This window comes from Panthera leo, chromosome A2 (genome assembly GCF_018350215.1).
Source record: "Panthera leo isolate Ple1 chromosome A2, P.leo_Ple1_pat1.1, whole genome shotgun sequence".
Lineage (NCBI taxonomy): Eukaryota > Metazoa > Chordata > Mammalia > Carnivora > Felidae > Panthera > Panthera leo.
In genome coordinates this window covers 6,216,089-6,242,697 of record NC_056680.1, presented here as the reverse complement: position 1 = coordinate 6,242,697, position 26,609 = coordinate 6,216,089, and the positions used below count along the sequence as shown (strand labels likewise).

At 52.3% G+C, this 26,609-nt stretch overlaps 1 protein-coding gene across 2 annotated transcripts in view; it reads left to right on the top strand.

The window, feature by feature from the left end:
- The window catches only part of ARHGEF18 (Rho/Rac guanine nucleotide exchange factor 18), a 54,667-nt gene that overhangs the window by 15,589 nt on the left and 12,469 nt on the right, over positions 1-26,609 (top strand). Inside the window, exons 2-7 of one of the 2 annotated variants that reach the window (XM_042928286.1) lie at positions 19,479-19,617; positions 20,676-20,788; positions 20,919-21,059; positions 22,845-23,095; positions 24,047-24,172; positions 26,406-26,523. In XM_042928286.1, coding sequence (XP_042784220.1) covers positions 19,550-19,617; positions 20,676-20,788; positions 20,919-21,059; positions 22,845-23,095; positions 24,047-24,172; positions 26,406-26,523 — 817 coding nt within the window. In that variant the 5' untranslated portion in view covers positions 19,479-19,549. Of the gene's footprint in view, positions 1-18,905; positions 19,618-20,675; positions 20,789-20,918; positions 21,060-22,844; positions 23,096-24,046; positions 24,173-26,405; positions 26,524-26,609 lie in introns of those variants that run through there. The other variant, XM_042928285.1, reaches the window with a different exon arrangement.

Below are 26,609 nucleotides of genomic sequence, written 5' to 3'. Positions count from 1 at the left end.
GAATGCATCTGTAAAAGCTCCGAGGGGCGCTTGGGTGGCTCAGTCGGTTGAGCGTCCGACTTCTGCTCAGGTCATGGTCTCCCAGTGAGTTCAAGCCCCGCCTCTGGCTCTGTGCTGACAGCTCACAGCCTGGAGCCTGCTTCGGATTCTGTCTCCCTCTCTCTCTCTGCCCCTCTCCTGCTCATGCTCTGTCTCTCTCTGTCTCTCAAAAATAAATAAATGTTAAAAAAAAAAACAACAACAACAACAAACCTCCGGAAACGACTAGAAATGGCTCTAGTTAAGCAGACGTTTGCAGGCAGATGGCCGCAGAGCGTCCCGTCTGCCTCATTTGCCTCGTCCTGAGTTGTGTACCTGGATGGAGAAGAGGCTTCTATTGTCAGGGTGGACCCGTTAAATGCAACTTGCTTAAGAGTGTACCTGTTCACCCAGGACGAAGAGCAGACCGCTAGTAGCAAAACGTGGTTTTTACTGAATATCGTTCTTCAGAATCTCTGTCTTCAGCTACTCTCATCTTGTTTCCCCCTTGAACGTTCTGGCTATTTCTACACATGGATTGCCCCCGAGTCCATATTCCCAGGTTTGACTGTCACCCTGGATTTTCAGCTGCCTTCAGGACTCGTGACCTAGTGTCCTGGGGGCATTGACAGCTCCCGCCTTCCTCTCCGCTGCACCTGCTCCCTGGCTTCTTCCAGTCCCGGCCCATGAGGGCACCACCCAGTGGCCCAAACCAGGTGTCTCTATCTTCCCAGGCTCCTACAGCCACCCCCTGCCCTGGCCTGCCTCCCACCCACCCTCTGCCTGCTGTAAGGACATCGTCCCTGGCACGCAGACTGCTGAACTGGTTCCATCCCTCTGCTTCCTCTGGTCGCCCACCATCCTCTCTAGGAACGCACGTCTCATCCTGCGTGTCTTTGAAATCCCCTGTGATTCCCCATCGGGAAGTCACAGGGCCCTAGAGGGACACAGGAAACACCACACACTCTCATGCCCCCTGCCTGCCCACCCTGCACAGACCCCCACCGCCTCTCCTGCAGTGGCCTTCCCCTTCCCTTCTTTTCTCCTAACGACCTCCTACTCATCCTTCGAAACCCAGGGCAGATGACCCCATAATCTTCCTCCCCTCCCTGCCCCCACCGGGAAGAATGACTCATCTTCCTCTCTGGGACACTCCCAGCACTAGACATCCCATAATTATTTGCTAACATGTCACCTCCTTGATCACCTGGGCTCCTTGGGGCTGGGGATCTGTCTCACTCAGACACCATTATTCCCGTGGAAAGCTGTGTTTTATGCTTTTTAAACAGATCTGCAAACTTTTTACTATTATTACTTTGTGGGGTGTGACTGGACAGCGCAGGGCTCTGTGGGAGGAGCCAAGCCCCAGTTTCCCCAGTTGCCGGTGTGTGAAGATTTCGTGCATTCTGGTATCGAGCCCCGTCCCACGTGTTGTCTGTGTTCAGGAAGATGCTGTCAGTCTTTCTTTAATTAGGTGCTTGGACATTAGGGACAGGCATGAGGCAGCCACCAGCTGGCCTCCTTGCCAGCTACGCTCTTCAGGTTCATTTCCTCACCGAGTCCTCCCCAGAGCCCTGTGAGGTCGGCGCCATTTACCGTTCTGCACAGATGATCGAGCAACCTCAAGGGCACTAAGTAATTAGCCAAGATCGCAGCAGCAGTAAGAGCAGGTGACAGAGTCCAGATTCAAACCCCCGTTCTTCCTGACTCCAGAACTGATGTTTTGGAAGAGAACAGTCATGTCCCAGAATGTCCCTAATTCTGCAAGCCCACACTTGGGGAAAGAAACTAAAGTTGTGGATCTTACATAACCTAATAGAAGCAGGCGTCAGAAATTGTCACCATCTGCTTTGAGCTTTTTCTCAAACTTGCCTTTTGAAATAAATTTAGATTTATGGAAGAGTTTTAAAGAGAGTGTACAGAGAGTTCCTGTACGCACCCTGCACCCAGCTTCCTCCTAATGCTGACTTTTCTTTATTATTATGATAAAAGTCACGCGAGCATTGCAGCAAATTTGGAAGCTAGAGAAACGAGGGAAACACCCACACAACTACAGTAAGCCATCCTTCTGTCTCGTCGCCTTCCAGGATTTTCTGTCTCTGTCCGTGATGTCCCGCGAGGTTGTCCTCGGTGGTGCAGTCCTTTGGGAAAGCAGTTTAGTGATACCAATCTAACATCGCAAAACGTATCTAACCTTTTCCTCTTTGAGAACTCTTTGCTGTCTCTTTGAGACACGCGTCCAAAATTGGGATGGGTCAAAGGTCTGACCACAGCAAAGTCGGAAAAGCAGAACTTACGAGAACCAGAGCAACGTGAGAAAGCGACACGTGTGTCTGATTGCTGTGGTTAATGAACGTGAACGCCCACGTGATACAGGCCAGGGTGCGGAGGCACTGGTGAGTGGTGGAGAGAATATTGATTCGTTTCCGTTTTAATTTCTCTCTTTTTTTTTTTCTTTTTAAACATTCAAGTTCACTCTTGGACTGTTCATTAAGAGGGATCACCTTCAGGTAACAGTGACATAGGTGACGTTTTTCTCATGTGCCCTTATCAGTGTTTATTGAGGACCGTTTCTCATCAGCCAGGAATCTTTGCAGGTGACGAGTTCCTACGGCATTCTGTGCCTCCAGACCTTAACATGCAGCCGGCTGGATGTAGGCCCCAGCATGTTCTCCTTTGTTCGCTTTTTTTCCTTCCCCTGAGATGACTCACCTGCCTTAGTTCTTATCTTTATTAACACAACCATTTAGAGAAACAACAACCATTTAGAGAAATGCCATCTCAGTATTAGACATTACTTTGCAGAAATGCCTTATTTACCAATAGAATAAATAAGCTGGCGGTTCTCCCCCCCCCAAAAAAAAATCCCTTTGAAATTAAGTTTATTAAGAATAAAAATTCACCCCCAGGCGGGATAGCGGGTACTTAATTAACATCTGGCTGTTTGGATCCTAAAACCTAGCTCTCTGCCTGCCTTTCCCATCTCAGCCTCATTTTCCCTCTTATGCAAAATCAGAGTGACACTCTCCTGCACCTGTCGCAGAAATGATGCTAGACTGAGGGAGCATTAGAGCAGAACAGGCCACTTCTGCCGGGATAGAGGCCTCGCGTTAATATTTCTGGTAAGCAACATACCATGAAGCATCCCTGACTCTTAGACATTCCAGAAGGAGAAGCAGCTTAGACTTGTGGGGTTTCTTTACCATGGACCATGAGATTTTCTGTAGTGTGCTGGCAAAACACTTTGATCATGGGTCACCTAGCGGTGTTGAAAGGTCCTGAAGAGCCTTCTGCATCTCAGAGGAACGCAACTCAGAGAAATCCAGGGCTCGAGGAGGCCGAGGGAGATCGGGTCCTGCTCTTGGGGGGTTGGGGATGAGAACACCAACCACCCTGCCCTCATTGATCCCTTGACAGGCTGGCGGCCACGAGGTCTGTAACCCCGTAACCCCGCCTCCAGGCAAATAATATTCTGCCTGGCCTTCCTGCAGTCACACGACACAAAAACCCGACAGGAAAGCCCGCGTGCTGGGGTCAGGGCCAGGCTCACGTGTGCAGCACCCAAGGATGAGGACACTCTGGGTGCCGGGAAGAGGCGGAAGACTGTCCTTGTGAAGTCCGCCAGGGAGCCAGAGTCCCATGGAGACCCAAGGAGAAGAGTGGGCAGGGGAAGGTCCGCTGCAGAGTGGGGGGGGCAGAGGGCCGTGCTGTCGGGGCGGGAGCTCGATCTGCCGAGGCGTCTCTGAGGGTGAAGCAACACATGAAGTCCCAGAGGCAGAGGAGCCCATTAAGATATGAGCACCGTGGGGACAGTCACTCCCTTCCTGACCGTGTCCTTCCCACACCTTCTGGCAGAATCCAGGTACCATGCAGCCTGTTACGTGGAGCTTTTTTAAAAATCCCACCAGAGGTAATATCCCGAAGGCAGCAGGCCGCCCTCACCGTGAGATAGCAGGCCTCGCCTTGGGGTGCCCTCCCCCTGCCTCTCCTCTGTCCACCCACTGCCCTCCCCACCTGCGTCCTTCCAGCAGTGATGAGGTCTGCGTACCTGTGCTGGGAGTGGCCTGTCCCAACACATAGATCAAAGCAGTGCTGGCACCCAGAGACAAGTGACACCTGACCCTTGCCCTCCAAGAGGTCAAGGTTCAGTGAGGCATGAGGCAGTGTGTTAAAAGGCATAACCAGCAGTGTGCACAGGGGTAGAGGAAGGGCACGGGAGGGCCTAGGCTGTTGGGGGAGCTGGGAAACAGGGAGGGCGACCCAGAGGGACTCTGGCTGGGCCCCAAAGCCGGCCAGGCTAAGGGGTGCCTGGGCCAAGCCACCCAGGGCTCTGAGGCTTTCCAGTGCCACGTGTCAGCATGGTTGGGGTGCAGGAGCAGGCCAGCGGGTCCCAGCCAGAGCCGTGGAGATGCTAACCAGTGTGTGGTGAGACACGCAGCAGGGCGGACAGCGAGGGAGCGGACAGCCGGCCACCCAGAGGGGCTGCAGCTTGGGCCTACTGGTCGGGGAACAAGCATGAGGCCCGTTACATAGAAGGCAGGGTCAGTGACCCATTGGACTTGGGGGGTGCAGAAGGCTGTACTGCAGAGACCCCCCCACTCAGGAGCTGGTGCATGTGGGGAAGGTGTTAGGAAGATGAAGGAGGTTCCAGACGAGCGTGGGCAGGGGCCTCAGTGAAAATGGAGAGAATCATATACAGAGCAGGGAGGGCGCCTCTCCTGGAAAGTGAGCGTCCCGGTCAAGTTCCCTGGCGGGGGGGGGGGGGGGGGGTTGGGGGTGGACCTGTGCACCAGGAGTGCTTGGTAGGAATCCGTCAAACACATGCTGAAGGATCTGAGGATCAGGACCCTCGGCCCCACTTGCAGAGCGCAATCCGGTGCACTCTCCAGTAAGCTGGAGATACGGTGCTTGGCCAGGCAGACACTGACTGGCCTGCTCTCAGGAAGCTTCCGGCTGGGGGGAACACTGACCCCCTGTGCAGTGGCAGGGGTAATGAGACTGAGGAAACACGGGGCAGGGGACCCAGCTACTAGTACGAATTTAGCCCAAGAACGTATCCAGTGCAGATGAAGTATTTCTTTTTTTTTTTTTTTTAACGTGTATTTATTTTTGAGACAGAGACAGAGCATGAACAGGGGAGGGTCAGAGAGAGGGAGACACAGAATCTGAAACAGGCTCCAGGCTCCGAGCTGTCAGCACAGAGCCCGATGCGGGGCTCGAACTCACGGACCGCGAGATCATGACCTGAGCCGAAGTCGGCCGCCCAACCGACTGAGCCACCCAGACGCCCCACAGATGAAGTATTTCATGCATGTGTCCGTCAGTCTTAGTTATGAACTCGGTGAGACCTTGGAAGCAACCCAGGAACGTGCCGGTGGAAGAAGCTTGAAAGGAATCGTAAGCGGCTCCTGAAATGTACTTCGCAGTAGAGTGAAATGTTCATGGCATGACCTTGGACAGAAAGGCAAGATGCAAAATTGTGTCTGCACCCATGTGTTAGGTGGACCCTTCCGTAGGCTGTGAATGGTTGATTATTAGCAAGGGTCCCATTAAATGGAACTAATAGAAATAAGAATGGGATGGAATGTGCTCAAACAGGAGTAGCGGTTTTCTCTGGTTTGTGAAATACTGGGTGGTTGCTCTTTCATTCGTACTTAAAGCTAGAAATTCCTCCCCTGCAGTAACCCCACCCCTTGTGCTGTGAGCCTCGAGGGAGAGCCTGCTTGCTTCCAGGCCTGCCAGTAGGCCAGCCCTTCCAGAGGACCATCCTTGGGTCGTCTTCTCTGGCCAGTGTCCCCGCTCTGACGCTCTTCCTCCCAGGTCGCAGCTGGGATCTCGGTTGTTCAGTCAGCCTCCGGGTGTGCCCCTCCTGGCCGGTGTTTGGCCCGGACGGGCTCCTTGGCCCTCCTGCCTCTGACCCTCCGCGGGACTTGTCAGAATATGGCTTTCCGGATGCCCTCCTGGCCGGTGTCACCACCAGCCACCCACGCACTGAGCTCGGCCTGGGCCTGAGATGAACCCCCGGGCAGGCGTGGCTGGCCAGTGGCTCAGCCCTCATGACTCTTGTCATCACACTGATGTTGATGCGGCCTAAGATGACCCAGCCCTGTGAGCACCACACTGCTGATTTTCTGAACCCGCTGCTGCCCCCCCCCCTGCCCCCCACCCCAACCGTCTTTGCGGAGTCTCTTGATGTTTCCTTTACTGTAGCCTGTCCAGTTAGCTTTGTGTTAACTCCTCTCCCTGCCTTTGTTTCCACACATAACTTGAAGCAACTCGTCTACTCCAGGTGACTTTGGTAAGCAAGCCGTCTGCATTCCCATCTCAGGCAAGACAGAGGCCGGAGCCAGTGGGTGCTCCGCTGGCCATCCTCTTTCTACCTGAGGTGGGGCCGTTACCAAGCTCGGGTGTGCGTGCTCAGTAAGTTTCAAAGTCGCCCGACCTGTCCTCATCCGGTTCTTCCTTCTCCCTCAGATTTACACGGGCGTCCTGTGGGATCCAGCCGGCACCTTGCTGGTACCCCAGGAGCTGGCGTATGCTCCGTGCCCCTACCATGGCCAGCACCTGCCAGGACAGGCCACCCACTCACTGTGATGGCTGTAAACACCTCGGTCTGCTCCACGCTTGGGCTGCCCGGATTCCTGGCCTGTTTCTCAGATTCATGGCTCACAGGCCTTTTTCTTTTTTCTTTTTTTTTTTTTTTGGGGGGGGAGGGCCACAGTTGAACATTGAGTTTTTAAGATTAATTTCTTCTTTTGCCATCCACGGTCGCTTCGCCCTCCTGCCACCTTCGTCGCTTCTGTCCTCCCCAGCTCCCCAGAGTTGCCACATACAGGCACACACAGTCTCACCTAGAACTGTCTTCATGTCTGAGATGAGATGAACTTCTGATCCGGCGGCTTTAACTTGCGCAGTGTGGTGTTGAGCGGCTGGCATGGGCTGAGCACTGAGCAGCCAAGGTTAGCTACGTGTCCTTCTCTCCCCGCTTTTACCTTCCTTCCTGCCCTTCTACGCACATATCTCTGACCCTTCCCCGTGAAAGGTGGGGTGCTTACATAACAGAAACTCATTTCGCACAATCCTGGAGGCTGGCGGTTCAAGGTCAAGGTGCCAGCAAATTTGGTTTCTGGTGAGCGCTGTCTTTATGCCAAGAGAGGAGGTGGAAGGAGGGAGGCATCTGGCTCTCTGTGTCTCTTCTATGAGGACACTGATGCTACCAAATCGGGGCCTCACCCTTATGTCCCCCCTTAACTGTGATTACTTTCTTGGAGACGCCGTCTACAGACACAGCCACGCTGGGGTTAGGGCTCCAACAGACACACTTTGGAGGGACACAAACACAAAACATTCAGTCCATAACATAGATGAACCTTGAAAACGTTGTGCTAAGTGAAATAAGCCAGATGCGGAAAGATGAACGCTGTGTGATTCCACATATGTGAGGACAGACCCGTAGAGAGAAGGGAGGAGGGTGGTGGGTGCGGGGCTGGGGGAGGGGCGTTCTTGTTTAGCAGGTACAAGGTTTTTGTTGGGGACAAGTCTGGGCTAGAGACAGTGCCAGTGGTTACACACATTGTGAGTGTGTTTAGTGCTGCTGGATTGTACGCTTACAGATGGTCAAGAAGATAAGTGTTCTGTACGTTTTACCACAGTACAAAATAATGATAGTAATTAATAAAGAAGAGAAAGAAAACAGGAGCGCCTACAGTCCCAGCCCCCTCGGGTCCAGGAGAGACCCCCAGGCTGGCAAAGAGCAGCACTGCTGTGAGAGGCCAGGTGGGCCCAGGGGTTCTTGGCCACAGGTGTCTTGCACCAGCAGGAGGGGACAGAAGGTGACAGCCCAGACCAGGGTCCTTGGTTGCGAGCCTACTGAGCCGAGCCCAGGGCCATCTGGTAACTCTCTCGACCGGGATCACTCCCTAGGTCCCCGCGTTTGCCCCTTTGTTTTACACGGTGGCCCCCTGGAGGGGCCGCTGCACAAAGTCCCCAGGTTCCCACCTAGGAGGCCTTGCCGGCTGGGCCCAGCTCTCTGTAGGGTGGCCCCACATCCTGTGGATCACTGACTTTATCTTCTCATGTTTTCTCTTCGAGTTTTAGAACCCGTCACAGTCACGTTCGTCTCCCCAGATTAAGGTAATTTGCCGTGAGGCCCTCTGGCCATGTCTCTTTTCCGCAGTAACCCTCTCTGAGTGTTTTGAAGCCGACCTTCTGCTTGGCCATCAGAACTGCTTTCTGAGGTCTTGGTTCCATGGTGTCCGGCACCTTCTCCAGTGATCCTGTCTGGGAGGCCATGCCCTCTGGCCTTCCCTCCGAGAGGTGAGGGGAAGGAAGAGACAGGTGCTTGTTCTTTCTGCTGAGGCATCCGGGGAGCAGTAGGAGTTCTATACGTATTGATTGATTTTTATGTTTAGTTATCTTTGAGAGAGACAGAGAAAGACAGAGAGAGACAGTGCATGAGCAGGGGAGGGACAGAGAGAGAGGGAGACAGAATCCGAAGCAGGCTCCAGGCTCCGAGCTGTCAGCCCAGAGCCCAACGCGGGGCTCGAACCCCGGAGTTGTGAGATCACAACCTGAGCCAAAGTCAGACGCTTTACTGACTGAGCCACCCAGGTGCCCCAAGAGTTCTATATCTAAATGCGTTCTTAGGAAACATGGTTTTATTCGTTGTTGGGTGCTCTGAGCTGCTGAATTGTGTCCCCCCTCAAATTCTCATGCTGAAGCCCTCGCCCCCATAGTGATGGGATCTGGAGGTGGAACCTTTGGGAGGTAATTAGGTTCAGGCAGGGTCACAAGGGTGGGGCCCCCAGGACGAGGTTAAGTCCTTGTAAGAGGAGGCCCAGAGAGCTTGCTCACCCTGTCCCCACCCCTGGAACACACACGGGAGACCTGGGCTGGCTGACTGCCAGCTGGAGAGAGCACCCTCCCCCAGGACCTGCATCTCTCTCGTGGCTTGTGAGGAGGAGCACTTTTTCGTGTGCTTTTTTACCATCTGTATATTTTCTTTGATGATGTGCATCTTCAGCTCTTTTGCTAATTTTCTGAATGGGTTGTTTGTGTTTTTACTGTGGAGTTTTGATAGCTCGTTACATATTATGCATGCTAATGCTCCGTGAGCTGGTGGCTTGCGGGTATTTTCTCGCATTCTCTAGCTTAAGGAGCCAAAGTTTCCAATTAGGCTGAGGTCAATTTAGAGATTTTTTTTCCCCCTGTCTTTTGTGGATCAGACTTTTGGTGTCTTATCAAAGAACTCTTCATGAACCAAGCCCTAGTTCCTGAAGATTGTATCCCTTGTTACCTGTGAAATGTTTTATAATGTGACGTTTTCCGTTTCAGTCTGATCCACTTGGAGTTCTTGGGTGTGAAAGTTCAGGTCAAGGTTCGTTTTTATTCTCCAGGCACACATAGGCATTATTGTCCTGTTTTTAACTTCCTGAATGATCGACAGAGTAATACAGAATATTTTGTAGTGTCATAACCCACACGTCCTGTATGGTATTCATGCTAAAAGCATATATTTGATATTAACATTCTTTTGCTTTGTGGAAGGGATTTTTTTGAACATGGATCTTAGGATCAGTTGCTTTTTTTTTTTTTTTTTTTTAAGAGAGAGAGAACATGAACAGGGCAAGGGGCAGAGAGAGACAGACAGACAGACGGAGAGAGAGAATCTTCTCTCCACGCTCAGTGTGGAGCCCAACTTGGGGCTGGATCCCAGAACCCTGGGATCATGACCGGAGCCAAAATCAAGAGTAGGACGCTTAACCGACTCAGCCAGCCAGGCGCCCCATGATCTTACTCACTTTAAACATTATTTCTCAACCATTTTCTATCCAGGAGCAACTCACTGTGGGTGGTGGCATTATGGATTATTTCTACTTTTATGCCTTTTCGTGATTTCTAAGTTTTCTACACACGTAGTCAAGAAGATACCCACAATTTGTTTTAATAGTGTTTGCTAGGTTTGACGTAATTTGGGAGTAGAGGGTTGTGAATTATTTTTATTGGGTAATAATCAGGTTCAGGAAGAGTATTCTTTCTGGCACACACTTACTTCTAAGCCCCAAGATGCTTGTTTTTTCCCCCTTTGCCCCTTAGGCACGGGGTTAAGGTTTTCTGTTGTGTTTTGCCTTTTTTTTCTTCTTTAGGCTTATTCTTTATACTGTCTTACTTGTGTAACATCGAAATGAAGCAGGGCAGAGAAATCAATGAGCTGTCTTGGCATCGATTTAGTTTGATTTAGTCTATTCTCAGGTGGCTGAAGAGCCAGGAACTGTGAACTGAAAACTTCATCTTGTCTCAGATTTTCTTAATTGTCTCTCGAACACTCGCCCAAAGCGCGTGCTTGCCAGAACTCTCCAGAGACAGACGCCAATCTCAGCCTGCAGGGAAAGTCTGCACTGAGACAAAGAGTGGGGGCAGGGACAGGGACGGGACGCAGGACCTCAGTAAAGATGAGAAAAGTGACAGTCATTTTGAAGCCAAGCTTTTGAAACCGCTGTGCAACAGGGGGTGGCTGTTGCCGCCTAATGATGTCACTTGGCTGGTCCCTTTATGCGACCCTTTCCAGAAAACTGGGGGGACTTCTGTGCCAGGGCCCATCTGCCTTCCCAAGCTGTTCCCGGTTGCCTTTGAGCAGCTGGAGGGATCTGCTATTGAGAACATAAAATTCGTGCTGGGTGGCTCGAGCTGGTTGAGTGTCTGACTCTTGATTTCGGCTCAGGTCATGATCCCAGGGTCGTGGGATCAAGCCCCACGTTGGGCTTCATGCTGTTAGCAGAGCCTGCTTAGGATTCCCTCTCCCTCTCTCTCTGCCCCTCCCCTGCTCGCTCACTCACTCACTCTCTCAAAATAAGTAAACTTTTTAAAAAAAGGGGTTTTTTTCCTTTTTATTTTATTTATATTCAGGTTAGTTAACATGCAGTGTAGTCTTGGCTTCAGGAGTAGAACCCAGTGATTCATCTCTTACATATGGACACCCAGTGCTCATCCCAACAAGGGCCTCCTTAATGCCCCCCACCCACTTAACCCAGCCCCCAGCCCCCCTCCAGCAACCCCCCGTTTGTTCTCTGTATTTAAGAAAGAGTCTCTTATGGGGGCACCTGGGTGGCTCAGTCAGTTAAGTGTCTGACTTCGGCTCAGGTCATGATCTCACGGTTCGTGAGTTCAAGCCCCGCATCGGGCTCTGTGCTGACAGTTCAGAGCCTGGACCCTGCTTCCGATTCTGTGTCTCCCTCCCTCTCTGCCTCTCCCCAGCTTGTGCTCTCTCTTTCTCTCTCTCTCAATAATAAATAAACTTAAAAAAAAAAAGTTTAAAAAGAAGTACCTTTAGTATTTAAAAAAAAAAAAGTCTCTTATGGTTTGCTTGCTTCCCTTTCTGTTTTTATCTGATTTTTCCTTCCCTTCCCCTGTGTTCATCTGTAAGTTACTCCAATTCCCCAACTAAAAAAAAGTTTTTAAATTAAGGGATGGGTACTGAATTTTCAGACATAATGCAGTTGCACACTTAATAGTCTACAGCGTAGTGTGAACATAGCTTTTATATGCGCTGGGAAACCAGAACACTCACTTGACCCGCTTTATTGTGGCAGGTCTGGAACCGAACGCACAGTATCTCCGAGGTGTGTAAGTAGGGTCGTGATATCCGTCACACAACTTAGTCGTCTGATTTGCTCACAGAGACCGCTCTTCAAGCCACCAAGACAAAACAGGTTTTAAAAAATAATCATCACGGGGCGCCTAGGTGGCTTAGTCGGTTAAGTGTCCAAGTCTCGATTTCGGCTCGGGTCATGATCTCACGGTTCGCGAGTTCGAGCCCCACATTGGGCTCTCTGCTGTCAGCACAGAGCCTGCCTTGGATCTTCTGTCTCCCTCTCTCTCTCTCTGCCCCTCGTCCACTTGCTCGCTCGCTCGCTCTCTCTGTCTCTCAAAAATAAATAAACGTTTAAAAAACAATCATCATGAGAACAGGCTGCAATTTGTTGCTGAGAACAGCGTGTATTTTTTTCCTCTGGGCAAAGAACTTTTCACATTTTCCCTGTTGGCCTCCTGTCTTTGCCCCTGCCTCTTCCCCAGGTCCCCGCGCACAAATGGCTCTGTGGTACAGTCTCTGCAGCGGGCCCGGTGCACGCCGATCGATGGCCCCTCTCAGCAGTGGGCAGACGGTGCTAATTAGGCCCCGAAGCAGCGGTCGTGGCAGTCGTGGCGGTGTGCAGACAGCGCTAGGCGGCCGGGTGCTCACCTCTGCTCCGTGGCCCCGATCCCAGCACCGCACCGCCACCCCCTCCGTCCCACCATGGCTGTCTGGTTTAGGAAGACACGAGGGCAGGACGAACGCCCATTCCTGCCTCTCTCTGCCAAGGGCAGAGTGACTGACCCACACCATCTGTTCTGCTCCTGCAGAAAGATGGCTGTACCTCAACGAGTTTATTGGTTGGTTCAAAGGCTCTACGGAAGGGCATCCGACTCTGGGTTTCAGCTCGTGTCGTGATCTCGCGGTTCATGGGTTCGAGCCCCACATGGGGCTCTGTGCCGACAGCTCGGAGCCTGCTTGGGATTCTCTGTCTCCCTCTCCCTCCGCCCCTCTCCCACTCGTTCTCTTTCTCTCTCTAAATAAATAAACTTTAAAAATAAAAAATGAAAGCTTTACTGAGCTATAACTCACGTACCATACGGCTCCCCCACGTAAGTGGGGTCCCAGTCACCACAGTCAGTGTTAGAACCCCACAGAGAAAGCGTATACCCCTTAGCTGTCGCCCTCTGTTCTCCCCCAGTCCCACACGGCCGTCAGTCTCCTTTCTGTCTCCATGGACTTGCCTCTTCTGCCCATTTTCCTGGAGACGGACGCCTACAGTATGTGGTCACTTGGGTCTGACCTCTTTCACTCAGCATATTTTCCAGGTTCATCCAGGATCCAGCCTGAAGCAGCGCCTGGTTCCTTGTAGGGCCGAGTAATAGCCCATCGTGTGAATGGACCCTGTTGTGTTTTTCCAGCCATCAGTCGACAGACCTCTGGGGCCGATTCCGCTTCTGGCTGTTGCGAAGAGTGCTGCGTGAACATTTACGTACGAGTGTTTGTGCGGGTGCCCGTTGTCGCCTCTCTCGGTCGTGTACCTGGAGGGAATGGCACCTCCACGTTTAACCGTTTGGAGAAGCACCAGTTTTCCAAAGCTCTCTACTGCCTTGCGTTCCCATCAGCAGCCCCGCGGTTTTGCGTGTGTTTGAGAATGTTGGAGGCCCCGGCCCTGGCAGGCACGCCCCCGGGCCCCTGGGTGGCTGGTGTTTTCAGGGTCTGCAGGATTTGTTTGAAGCAGGTATGGGAAGACAGCAGACCTGGAAATGACTGCCATGAGACAAGTTTGTACTTGCGGCCCCCAGGAGCAGGAGGCGGGGCACACCTCACAGGGCCGCAGGGGGCTGCCGGATGCCCCAGGGTCGGTCAGGAGCCAGAGGCGGGCATGAGTGGAAGATGTGGGCAAGAGCCTTCACGGTGGTTTCCGTGGGGAGGAATGGTCGGGGCGGGGTGAACAGGCTTAAGACTGGCTGGATTGAAAACCCCAGCGGTGGGGCGCTTGGGTGGCTCAATCAATTAAGCATCCGACTTTGGCTCGGGTCATGATCTCGTGGTTTGTGAGTTCAAGCCCCATATCTGGCTCTGTGCTGACAGCTCAGAGCCTGGAGTCTGCTTCAGATTCTGTGTCTCCCTGTCTCTCTGCCTCTCCCTTGCTCATGCTCTGTCTCTCTCGCTCAAAAATAAATAAGCATTAAAAAAAATTAAAAAAAAAAAAAAAAAAAAAAGAAAACCCCAGCGGGCTCTGGGGTGCAGGCGCTGGCCCTGGTTGTCCGGCCCCGGGCCCTGGGGTAATCGGGGCAGGGGGACGGTGGCCCCGAGTGTGAAAGCCCGACGGACGAGGAGGCTGGAGCATGGGCTCTGGGTTGCTGGGTGTGCATGTGAAAGGTGCTCTTGCAAGCGAGTCGTTTCCTGTCTCTAGGAACCTGCCAGCCCTGGCAGGGGCAGGCTTTCCTGGGTCGGCAAGGTGCCACCTGTCAGATCATCAGAAATACGGAGTAAGGGGCGCCTGGGTGGCTCCGTCGGTTAAGTGTCTGACTTCCGCTCAGGTCGTGATCTTGCAGTTCATGAGTTCGAGGCCCCAGCTCGGAGCCTGGAGCCTGTTTCGGATCCTGTGTCTCCCTCTCTCTCTCTCTGCCCCTCCGCAGCTTGTGCACATACTCTCTCTCTCTCTCAGAAAATAATAAATGAATAAACTTAAAAAAAAATACAGAATAAAACGACATGATTGAAGCAGCTGGTCTGTCGCAGAGCCCCCCACTCGTGTCTTGATCAGGCACTCATTTCCGTGGCTGCACATGTTCTAGAAAGACTTGATTAGTGATTGTCCACCCCTTACTTTAAAAGTCTTAAGTGGCGTGAGAGGGGCAGTCGTGGTTAGTTCCTCCAGAGGAAAAAGAATGATTTATCTCCAGAGGCCATATTGCTGTCAGATGTACAGCATTCTGTTTTTCTGTAAGAAGTCCCCCCAGCTCGGAGACTTTTGGGGAGTGTGAGCTCTCAAGAAATAGCGTGTGTGTCTGAGCAAACAAGGGTGTTCTGCAATGTAATAGTAATTTCTCAGTCAACAGGGTTCTTACGTACAGCCTGCCCTCATTTATTCCCGGATTCTGTATTTGCAAACTTAACTTCCTCGCTGAAACGTATAAGTAACCTGGGGGCGCCTGGATGGCTCAGTGGGTTAAGCGTCCGACTTCGGCTCAGGTCATGATCTCGCGGTTTGTGAGTTTGAACCCTGCGTCGGGCTCTGTGCTGACAGCTCAGAGCCTGGAGCCTGCTTTGGATTCTGTGTCTCCCTCTCTCTCTGCCCCTCCCCTGCTCACGTTCTGTCTCTGTCCCTCTCTCAAAAGTAAATAAACATTAAAAAAAAATCTTATACATAACTCCCAAATCAGTACCTGTGGGGCGTTCACAGTCACGTGCAGCAGACGTGTCCAGTGAAAATACAAGTCCCCCAGCACGCGTGTTCCTATCCAACAAGGTGACGTGACCTTCTGCCTCCTTACTTCATCTCGTCCTTGAACAAGCGTCCTTTTTGCAGTGTGCTTAATGCCATGTTTTTCACATTTTTGTGCTCTCCGTCGGTGATTTGGCTGTTTAAAATGGCCCCCCGGTGGGGCGCGTGGGTGGCTCAGTTGGTCCCACTCGTGACTTCGGCTCAGGTCATGATCTTGTGGTCTGTGAGTTCGAGCCCTGCGTGGGGCTCTGTGCTGGCAGTGCAGAGCCTGCTTGGGATTCCGTATCCCTCTCTCTGTCCCTCCCCTGCTTGCTCTCTGTCTCTCTCTCTCTCAAATAAAAATAAGCTGTAAATACATACATACATACACTCATAAAATGGTCCCCGGGCATCGTGCTGGGGTGCTGTCGGGCATTACTGAGTGCAAAAAGGCTGTGATGCGTCTTTCGGAGGAGGAATTACGTGTATTAGGTACACTCCGCTCCCTTCAGCCATGAGTTGTAGTCCTACTGACCATGAGTTCAATGGTAATAAATCAACAGCATGTATGAAATCAGGTATCCTTCAAGAGAAACACACACAAAGCAAGGTTGCGTATTGATGGGCTGATGACGGGCGTGGGCAGAAGGTCCCGGGAACCTAGCCCTGTAGCTTCCCCAGGAGCGGCGATTCGGTATTGGCTAAAGCAGGGTTCGCTGCAACTTTATGGAACATCACTACGGGGAATAATGAGAGGCCGCTGCAGCTTTTTGTCTTGAAATAAAATTCACAGGAAGTTGCAAAACTAGTACAGAGTCTCAGGTGTCCTTCACCAAGCATCCCCCAGGGATGGTAATCTGACATGACCTCAGCCCGTGGTCAAAACCAGATCACTGGCATCTGTACAGTATTGTTAACTCGGGGACAGACCCTGTTTGGGTTTTGCCAGTTGTTACCTGCACTCTTTGGTGAGGGAAAGGGAGTGAATAGTTCTAGGAAATTTTATCCTTTGTATGTAGAGATCTGAGTAACCCAACTCCACTGTGTTCCATCCCAAGGAAACAGTGACTCCTTAAAAAAAAAAAAAAATACGTAAACATAATATTGACCATTTTAACCGTTTAAAAAAATTTTTTTTAATTTTTTAATGTTTATTTTTGAGAGAGAGACAGCATGAGTGGGGGAAGAGCAGAGAGGGAGAGAGAGGGAGACACAGAATCCGAAGCGGGCTCCAAGCTCTGAGCTGTCAGCACAGAGTCTGATGCGGGGCTCGAACTCACAGACTGCGAGATCATGACCTGAGCCGAAGTCAGACGCTTAACCAATTGAGCCACCCAGGCACCCCCATTTTAGCCATTTTTAAGAGTACATTCCAGTAACATTAGCTACATTCGCACTGTTGTGCAACCACCCCCACCTCTGTCTCCAGAACTTTCTCATCTCCCCAAACTGAGATTCTGTCCCCACGAAACATGGACTCCCAGCCCCTGGCTCCCACCATCTACTCTCTGTCTCTGGACGGGACTCCTCTAGGGACGTCCTGTGAGTGGATTCGGGCAGTATTCATCCTTTTGTGTATGGCTTATTTTGCTTAGCATGATGTCCTCAAGTTTTGTCCGTGCTGTAGCAAGCATCAGGATTTCCTTCCTCTTTATGGCTGAAAAATATTCCATAAAACAATGATTTCTTGACCCGTTTTGCGGGAGGCACTGCCCTCCATTCTACTCGGGAAACAGCGATCAGAATAAATAAGTAAATTGTGTCATATGTGAGAGAGACCACCTTACTGTTCTTTCAGCTGAAATTCTGTCCCTTGTACCCCTTTGAGTACCTGGTGTCCCTAGTCATGACCCTTAGCCATGAATACCTCAAAGTATCTTCTCAATTATCAAGGGAAGATTTAAGTTACTGTAGATTTAGTGTGTCCATCATTTATTAAACTTCTTGGGGACTAGTGATGCTCAGAAGATGTTTATGGTGACTTTTTCTCCTGCAGACTCTTTGGTTAAAGCAGAATGTGGGACACCTGGGTGGCCCAGTCGGTTAAGCATCCAACTTTGGCTCAGGTCATGATCTCGGCAGTTCACAAGTTCGAGCCCTGCACTGGGCTCCGTGCTGACAGCTCAGAGCCTGGAGCCTGCCTCAGATTCTGTGTCTCCCTCTCTCTCTCTCAGAAATAAACATTAAAAATATTTTTAAAGCAGAATGTATCTCACTTCAGGTGAGATGTCGGGTCACAGGAACAATCAGTCAGCCAGGCAAAGGACACATTTCAAGGTTGGTCCCATATTTGTATATTTGAATCATAATTGCCTAGGTGGGGTTTACAATGGTGTCGAAATGGCAGGAAATGCCTGCCCTGGACCACAGAGGCCTCAATTTATGACTTTCACCTTGGTGAATGGGTGTTCATATATGAGAGAGAGCCTCATCACCTTTGTCTTTATGATAATAGCAGTGGTAAGCCACTTAGTATCATGACGCTGGGGTGTTTGGGGTCACTGGGCAAATGTCACCCCCACCATACAGAGCTGTGTTACAGAATGAACGGCTACGGATACATGTTCCGTGTGGAATATGGCATCACGCCGCCTAGTGCTTAAGTCTCAGCTGATAAGCTCTGTTCATTACTCCTGGACCAGTTTTCTCTCCGACATGTACCCAACTGCATGTTTCCAACCACCCTGAATTTCCATCTAAGTTAAAACTTTCAGAATGCAGAATCCCACTGTGCAGAAAAGCTCTTAAGTACATTTTCCTCTAGTACTGGTCCCTTAGCTACCCCAAAGGTCATGGTCTGCATGCGGCAGAGAACCACGGTCCCCACTACTTCCCTGTGTGACAAAAAGACGAAGCTTGGGGGTGGGGGCACCTGGGTGGCTCAGTGGGTTTAAGCGTCCAATTCTCAGTTTTGGCTCAGGTCATGATCTCATGGTTCCTGAATTCGGGCCCCACATTGGGCTCCATGCTGACAGTGTGGAGCCTGCTTGGGATTCTCTCTCTCTGTCTCTGCCCTTCCCCTGCTCGCTCTCTCTCTCTCTCTCTGTCTCAAAAATAAACAAAATAAACTAAAAAAAACAAACAAAAACAAAAAATGAAGCTTGGGTGCCCGGGGGGACCCAGGAGCCAGGTCAGAAAGGCTAGTGGACAGATTTCTTCCTTTTTTAAAAAAAAATTTTATTTTATTTTATTTTATTTATTTTTTTTTTTTATTTATTTATTTTTTTTTTTTTGAGAGAGAGTGCGTGAGCAAACTGGGAGGAAAAGAGAGAGAGGGGGACGGGATCTGAAGTGGTCTCTGTGCTGACAGCAGAAAGCCCGACACAGGGCTTGAACTCACGAACTGTGAGATCATGGCTTGAGCCAAAGTCAGATACTCAACTGACTGAGCCACCCAGGCGCCCACAGTCCCCTCCAGATTTCTTCTAACGTTGCTCTTTGTCCTCGCCTGGAATAGAGCTTTCAGTGTGGTTTTCACCCTGAGAATGAATTAGCCAAGCAGCCCATTTCAGCTCAACTTGATTTGTCAAATAGAAGAGGGTGAGAGTTTGGCCTTCTGAATTTCATCTTTCCATCAGTGGGAAAGGTGACCAGAGAATTACACACATCCTATCATCTCGTTTCCTACATTAACGAGCAGATGAGTGTGAAGAACCCTTTGGAGCCCCTGTCGAGTGTCAGGTTGGTTTGCAGTCGTAGCGTAAAATAGGATTGGCACCTCTCGTCTGTCCGCTCTGCTGCTCACATTCTATCAGAGTGCTTTTACGGTCAGGGGCGCGTGTGGCCACACATCGTGCCCTGCAGTCTCTGGGTCTCGGAGTCATCCTGACATCCGATCTCGGGTTAATTACAGCCCTGTGTGTGTGTGTGTGTGTGTGTGTGTGTGATGTCGGCACGAGCCACGCCAAGCGCAGAGCTCTTGGTGATTTTAGATTATTTACAGTGAATATAAACTACTCTCCGCCTTTTACCTCCTGCCAAGATGGAAGGGGTGTCGGGGTTTTTTTGTTGTTATTTTACCAAAGGAGAAGATATTGTGCGATTTCCACACTAAATGGTCACAGTGGGGACCAATTTCCTGCCCTCCAGACCCGCTGTCTCAGCCAATACAGTAGGAGAAGACGCGGCTTTACATTTCTAGAAGGATCACACGGAGGCATAAAAGCGACGCAGCCTGGCCTCGCACCACGCCGGGTCCTGGAGCCCGGACCGTGAGCATGGGGAACACGCATTCCAAAAGCAGTGACCGAGACGGCGCGCTCCGTGACCGCCCCGAGCTGTCTTTCTACAGCTCTTTTCCTCGGAAATGGAGCGAGAACGTCTTTCTGGATAACGAGCTGCTGACCTCCAAGATCCTGTCCGTGCTGCGGCCACAGTCGGAACGGGGCTTCCGGACGGGCCAGCTCCACTACCCTGCCCGCTTTCTCAGCACCAACTCTGTGTTTGCCTCTGTCGCAGCGTCCTTAAAGGAGCACCCGAGGGCCACCCTCTTGTCCGATGGCAGCCCGGCCCTGTCCAGGAATGTCGGCATGACGGTCTCACAGAAGGGGGGGCCACAGCCAGCACCCAGCCCGGCGGGAACGGGGACGCAGCTCGGGTAAGTCGGGTCCGTCTCTGCGCCAGGGGCAGCTACAGGTGAAGGGAGGGAGCAGGATGGGACATTCCCCTGGGACCCCGCAGATGGCCTCTCGGAAAGGAGACCCTCAGGTCCGTGTGAATCTGATCGTAGGCCCCCAGCCACACGGTGAAATTCCTATTCACACTTGCTTCCGAGATTCTGGGTGTACTTGGCCTCTTGCAGCCAGCTGGGTTCATACCCTTGAAGGGCCCTTGGGCGGGGTTTCTGTCCGAGCCTGAGATGATGGTAGAAGTCCCACTGAGGTTGCCGTGGAGGTGGCATCCCGTTACTAACGCCTTAACCCTGTCCTCCGTGGACTCAAGGTGGTTCCCATATTTCTCCGTTCAGCGGTGTTTCGGTTGAAAACCTAATGCTAACAGATGTCATCACGGTGGTCCTTGCACGGGTTGGCGGGGAAGGGGGCTGATTATCTTTTTCCGTTAAGAAGGGTTCTCCACCCTCACCTGTGAGTGTGGCTGTGTCCACCTAACTCTCACTCGAAAGAATTGCGGGGGCTCCGTGGGCTCCGGTGGCCATTAAAGGAAGCGTACAATCCAACTCATCCTGAGAACATACCGGCACATTGAATTGAAGTCAGTTATGATGGGGGGACGTCCTAATGTTATGATTTTTACAAAGGATCTGTGGGGAGCTTGGGTGACTCTGTCCCGGTTAAGCGTCCGACTCTTGGTTTCGGCTCGGGTCATGGTCTCGCGGTTCGTGGGTTCAAGCCCCATGTCGGGCTCCGCGCTGAGAGTGTATAAAGTCTGCTTGGGATCCTCTCTCTCCTTTTCTCTCTGCCCCTCCCCTGCTCACTCGCTCTCCCTCCCTCCCTCCTTCTCTCTCTCCCTCTCTCAGTAAACTTCAAAAAAAAAAAAGGTAAGATCAATTCTTTTAAAAACAAAAAGATCTGTGACAAAGTTTAAGTGCATATAGAAATCTGGAAAGTTCTCAAATAGATTTGCCTTCCTAGAAAGGGTGTGTATGTGTATTTAATTGAGATTTTTTGAATAATGGTTTTTATGATTTTTATTTAGACCAGTCACAGGAGAGATGGATGAAGCCGACTCCGTATTTTTAAAATTTAAGCAGGCAGCTGATGACTCTCTTTCGCTTACATCTTCGAGTGCCGAGCCCATTTTTGTAGAAGGTACGGCCCTCTTGCTTCTTTCCCAGGTGCCACGCTGGGAAAGTGCCGGGACCCCTATCCTTGTGTCCACGGGACACGGCCTGGGGCGGCCCAGAGCCAGTGGAGCAGTGGCCGCTTTTTCTTCCCTCAGACCCTTGCACGGCCTCGCTGAGGAGTGAGATCGAGTCAGATGCCCGCGAGTTCGAGGCCGAGTCCTGGAGCCTCTCTGTGGATTCCGCGTATGCAAAGAAACAAAAGAGAGAGGTGGTAAAGAGGCAGGATGTGCTCTATGGTGAGAAGTTCTGCACCATCACGCTGACCTTCTACTTCCTTCTTTTCCATCTTTGTTTTGATTGATTGCGCCTGGGAGTCTGGGCTCCGCTGGGACCTCCGGCTCCGTCTGCTCCCCCAGGGCAGCCCTGCTCTCCCAGTCAGGGAAGAGGTGGCCAGGGAGGGCTTTGTGGGAACGCATCCCTGAGGACGAGCGTGGCCGAGTGCCCAGTCCTGACTCATCCTGACCCTGCTGGTGACCCTGAGAGAGAAGACTCCCCCAGGCCTGTCCCAGCCATCCCTGGTGACCACAGACAACACCCCCCCCCCCAGGGGGTTGGGAGACATGTGACGTAGCACTGGCTCCCGGTTGGGACACCCCTTCCCGCTGGCCATTGGAGGACCTGGCTGTGGACAGCCGCTGTCCTGAGATGGGAGGTTACAGGTCACTGTGCAAAGCGTGGCTCTCAAACAAGAGCCCGTCCCCAGGCCAGGTGCCGCATTGGGTGCCCTACGTAGGTCCCCTTGGGCCTCTGGACTTTCTATAAGCAGGATGACAAAAACCCAAGACAGCCACACTGGAATCTGAGGCCCTTCTCTCCCCAAAGCCCTCGCTTGTTCTTAACGATTCTCCCTCCATGGGAATCATTCACCAGGACTGACACCGTTATGTCGTCCGAGGAGGCATTTTCTGCCCCTCGTCGGGGTTCTGTGAGGAGATTCTGGCACACACGGGTCTTCACCGTTCGCTGGTGTCCGGCTGGTGGTGGTGTCCCCTGACACCTGGGTCCCTCCCGTGTCACACACTGAGCTTTCTGCCCAGGCTGGAGGGGGTTGGGGTGTGGGCAGGAGGGGACCCTGATAGATGCTTCGCCTCAGGACTCCAGAGCAGGGCAGAGACCCTGCAGGGAGGTGCAGAGAGGACCAGTCTGGATGCTTCCATCCAGGCAGCCCTTTGCCACATTGTCTCACCCTCTGGGCAAACACAGTCTGCGTCCAGCCCCCATGGCCGGCAGCTCTGGGCCGGGCTGTGTTGACCTTTGGTCTCCTAACAGCATCAAGGCCGTGATTTAAACAACAGGTAAACTCCAACACAGAACCTGATCTTTCTTTGCCTTTTCACAGAGAATTAAATTCCTCACCTGAGCTCTGCTTTCTTGTCAGTTGTAGTCTGGGTCTGGTCAGTGACGTGCACAGACGTGTGAGTTTCACATCCGAAGGAATAGTGCTCATCAGAACAGTCTTCCTGATAGGGCGGCTGGGTGGCTCAAGTTGGTTAAGTGTCCGACTTCGGCTCAGGTCATGATCTCACAGTTCGTGGGTTCGAGCTCCGAGTCGGGCTCTGCACTGACAGCTTCGAGCCTGGAGCCCGCTTTGGATTGTCTCCCTCTCTCTGCCCCTCCCCCGCTCACTCGCTCACTCACTGTCTCTCTCTCAAAAATAAACATTAAAAATCAAAAAAAAAAAAAAAAGAACACAGAACAATCTTCCTGCCTAAAACAGCCTTGAAATGTCTTCGGGCGTGAAATCCTCCTGTGAATTTGAGGTCCCAGCACACGTCCCGGGTCCTCTCTTTCCTGATATCACCCCAGCCCTGGCTGCTCCCTTACATTAGGACCTCCGCAGCGCTGGGCCCCGGGGCGGGGGGAGGGGAGGCCTGCCCCCAGGCGGGGAGACCCCCAGGGCCAGGGCCCCGGTGCCGAGCTGGAAGCGGCCGGCCGGGCACGCGGTGGGCCGGCGGCCCGCGTGATGCCACCGTGGGCGCCCTCCCCGGCGCGGGTGAGTCCCCTGGTCCGTGTCCCCGCAGAGCTGGTGCAGACGGAGGTGCACCACGTACGGACGCTCAAGATCATGCTGAAGGTCTACTCCAGGGCCCTGCAGGAGGAGCTACAGTTCAGCAGCCAGGCCGTCAGCCGCCTCTTCCCGGGAGTGGACGACCTGCTGGACTTGCACAGCCACTTCCTGTCTCGGCTGAAGGAGCGCCGCCGGGAGTCCCTGGAGGAGGGCAGTGACCGGAACTACGTCATCCAGAAGATCGGGGACCTCCTGGTGCAGCAGGTGGGCACGGCCGGGCCGGGCCGGGCCGGGCCAGTCTCTGCTGACTGAGAGGCCGTGGCCCTGGGCCGTCACGGGTGTGCGTGCAGCTCGTGGTCAGAAGCAGGCGCCTGCGTGCCAAGCGCGCTTGTGCGAACACGTCCGCCCTTGCAGGCGGGGCTTTGGTCTGGTTCGCTGGCTGGATTGTGTTGTGTTGTGTCTTGTTTTCCGGTTTTGACCTCCGTGTCTCCGGCTGTTAGAAGCGTATCTGTGGTATGGGGCGCCTGGGTGGCTCAGTCGGTTGAGCATCCGACTTCGGCTCAGGTCACGATCTCGTGGTCCGTGAGTTCGAGCCCCGCGTCGGGCTCTGGGCTGACGGCTCAGAGCCTGGAGCCTGCTTCCAATTCTGTGTCTCCCTCTCTCTCTGCCCCTCCCCCGTTCATGCTCTGTCTCTCTCTGTCTCAAAAATAAATAAATGGTAAAAAAAAAAATTAAAAAAAAAAAAAAAGAAGCGTATCTGTGGTAAAGGGCCCCAAGCCTAACCTGACTCCTGAGTCGACTTGTGAGCCTCAGCCAGGATTGACAGAGGGGACCCGTCAGTCCCCGTCTGCCCTCGGGGTGCTCGAAGCATCCCGAGTCCGCGAATGAAGAGCTAATTAGAAGAATACCCCTTTTGCTTGGAAATCTCTCTAACGTGCTGCGGCTCAAATTGATGCTCCCTTCTTGGATTTCAGGAAATGTTACAGCACTGTGACGTAGTAAAGCCCTTTCGAAGGTTTTCTCCTTTTGCCTCACTGCACCTTGCGTGGAGGCCCCCGTACTGAAGCGTTTCTCTGCCTGCGTGTATGTTAGACAAGAACGGGGAATCCCAAGTCAACTCGAGACACATTTTCATGGAATCAACTGGCCAGACAAGAACACGCCCTGGTGGTTTGCACGCTCCCTTTCAGTAACGTCTCCGTTGTCTTTCTGCAGTTTTCAGGCGAAAATGGGGACAGAATGAAAGAAAAATACGGTGTCTTTTGTAGCGGCCACAACGAGGCGGTCAGTCATTATAAGTTGCTGCTGCAGCAAAACAAGAAATTTCAAAGCTTGATCAAGGTAAAAAAAAAAAAAAAAATTTTTTTTTTTTTTTTTTTTTTTTTTTTTTTTTTAATTAAAAAATGCATCCTCTTTGCTCTGGATTGTTTTCCACAGGACCGTAATCTTTGAAGAGCTTAAGGTTATAAGGTACCTGTTATAAACCAGGGATTTTCAAGTTTATTTATTTATCTTGAAAGAGACAGAGACAGTGCAAGTGGGGGAGGGGCAGAGAGAGGGGGAGACAGAGAATCCCAAGCAGGCTCTGCACTGTCAGCTTGGAGCCTGATGCGGGGCTCGAACTCACGAAACCGTGAGATCGTGACCTGAGCCGAAACCAAGAGTCCCGGACGCTTAACCCACTGAGCCACCCAGGCACCCCAAGTTTTTCTTTCATTTTAACCACAAACCTGTTCAGAGCACGTCAGTGAAATCTGGAGAATTGTGAAATGTAAAACAAAGCAAAGCACACCCAGGGCTTTGTTCCTGGCCACACCAGCAGGCCACGGCGTGGAACCTGCTGACCACCACTCCTCAGACTGCTGAGGGGACACAAGTGTCATTCCCTCGTCCTGGGAACCACCCCTCTGGAGCCACCCATTCGGCCTTCATAACTTACTCCACACCTTTGCCCCCCCACCTCGCCTCCTTCCCTCTCTGGTCCCATTTGTCCCTTGAGGCCTGGGAAATGACCCACACCTGCCTTCTGCCTAGTCACGTGCAGGTGCTCACAGCCCAGAACCAAAAATGCAACATCCCACCTGAGTCCCCGGGGAGGGGCAAGCCCCTGTCTCCCGCATCCTTGCAAGTGCACCTGGGTTAAGGTCACTTGGCTGTCAGCATGCCTTCTGTAGCTTGGTCCCCGAGGACTTTAGTTGGAAGTGATAGCCAATAACTAATGGTCTAGAGTTAAGAATGACAGGTTTTGGGGGCACCTGGGTGGCTCAGTCGTTAAGCATCCGTTTCTTGAGTTCTGCTCGCGTCACAAGCTCACGACTCATGAGTTCGAGCCCCGAGTCAGGCTCTAAGCTGGCAGTGTGGAGCCTACTTAGGATTTTCTCTCCCTCTCATTGTCTCTCCCTGTCTCTCTGCCCCTCCTTCGCATGCTCTCTCTCTCTCAAAATAAATAAACTTAGAAAAAAAAGAATGACAGGTTTTTAAATTCCGCCCCATTGCAGTTGCAGTGGATGTAGACGGGAAAGGCAGAGGGTCCGTTTGAGGTTGTCCCTGGAACTTCACAAACCCCAGAGTCCTCCTCTGGTCCTCCTCAAAAGTGGCTCCACAATGGCTGCATTCCTGGAGTGCTTGAGTGTCGAGGGAGCAGAGAAGCAGAATGTGTGGTATGCTCTGGAGGGCACCAGCAACCGTGCTCCGCCCTGCCAGGAGCTGGCTTCCGGTGACTGCTTCTTGGGTTCTTAGCCAGAGGTGTGCGTCGGGTGCCAGCAGGCGGCTGCCTCAGAGGCACAGGCTCAGGGTAGTTCCAGATGGTTCTGGCAGCCGTCAGTCGGGGTCCTTGTGTGTATATGCACGCATGTGTATGTGGGCATGTGTGATATACAGCTCTCTGGGTGATTCCCTACCGCCCCCTGTATTTTTGAGAGAGAGAGCACAAGCCGGGGGGGGGGGGGGGGGAGGGCGGGGGAGAAGCAGGGAGAGAGAAGGGGACAGCGGATCTGAAGCAGGCTCCAGGCTCTGTGCTGACAGCAGAGAACCCGAGGCAGGGCTCAGACTCCCGAGCCACGAGATCATGACCTGAGCCGAAGTCAGACGCTTTAACCGACGGAGCCACCCAAGTGCCCCTCTTTTTTTTTTTTTTTTTTTTTTTTTTTTTTTAAAGTTTATTTATTTATTTTGAGGGACAGAGAGAGAGAGAAGGAGAGAAAGAGTCCCAAGCAGGCTCTGTGCTTTCAGAGCTCAACGCAGGGCTCGAACTCAGGAACCTTGAGATTATGACCAGGAACCTTGAGATTATGACCTGAGGCAAAATCAAGAGTTGGATGCTCAACGCACGGAGCCACCCAGGCACCCTGGTTCTGGTTTCTTCTTCCTGGGTTTTACAGAGGCCCTCCTTTACAAGAGGGGACACTGCCTTTGCTTCGGCGGCCTTTCTGCGCACAGCAGATGAGCCCCCCTTTCAAGTACTCAGTGAAGCAACAGAGAGAAAAGGCCTTGGCGACCTGAAAAAGGAAGGTGCCCCCAGCTGATTTGGCAGGAGCCAGGGTGCCAGCGGGGCATTTTGTTTCCCATTGCCTAGAAAATCGGCAACTTTTCCATCGTGCGGCGGCTTGGTGTGCAGGAATGTATCCTCCTGGTCACTCAGCGCATAACCAAGTACCCGGTGCTGGTGGAGCGCATTATTCAGAACACAGAAGGTACAGTAGCTCTCCTCGCGGCCTCGCCCACTGCCGCTTGGAGGGGCGATCTCGGTCTTCCTGCCCCGTTTTAGCAGTGGGTTGGA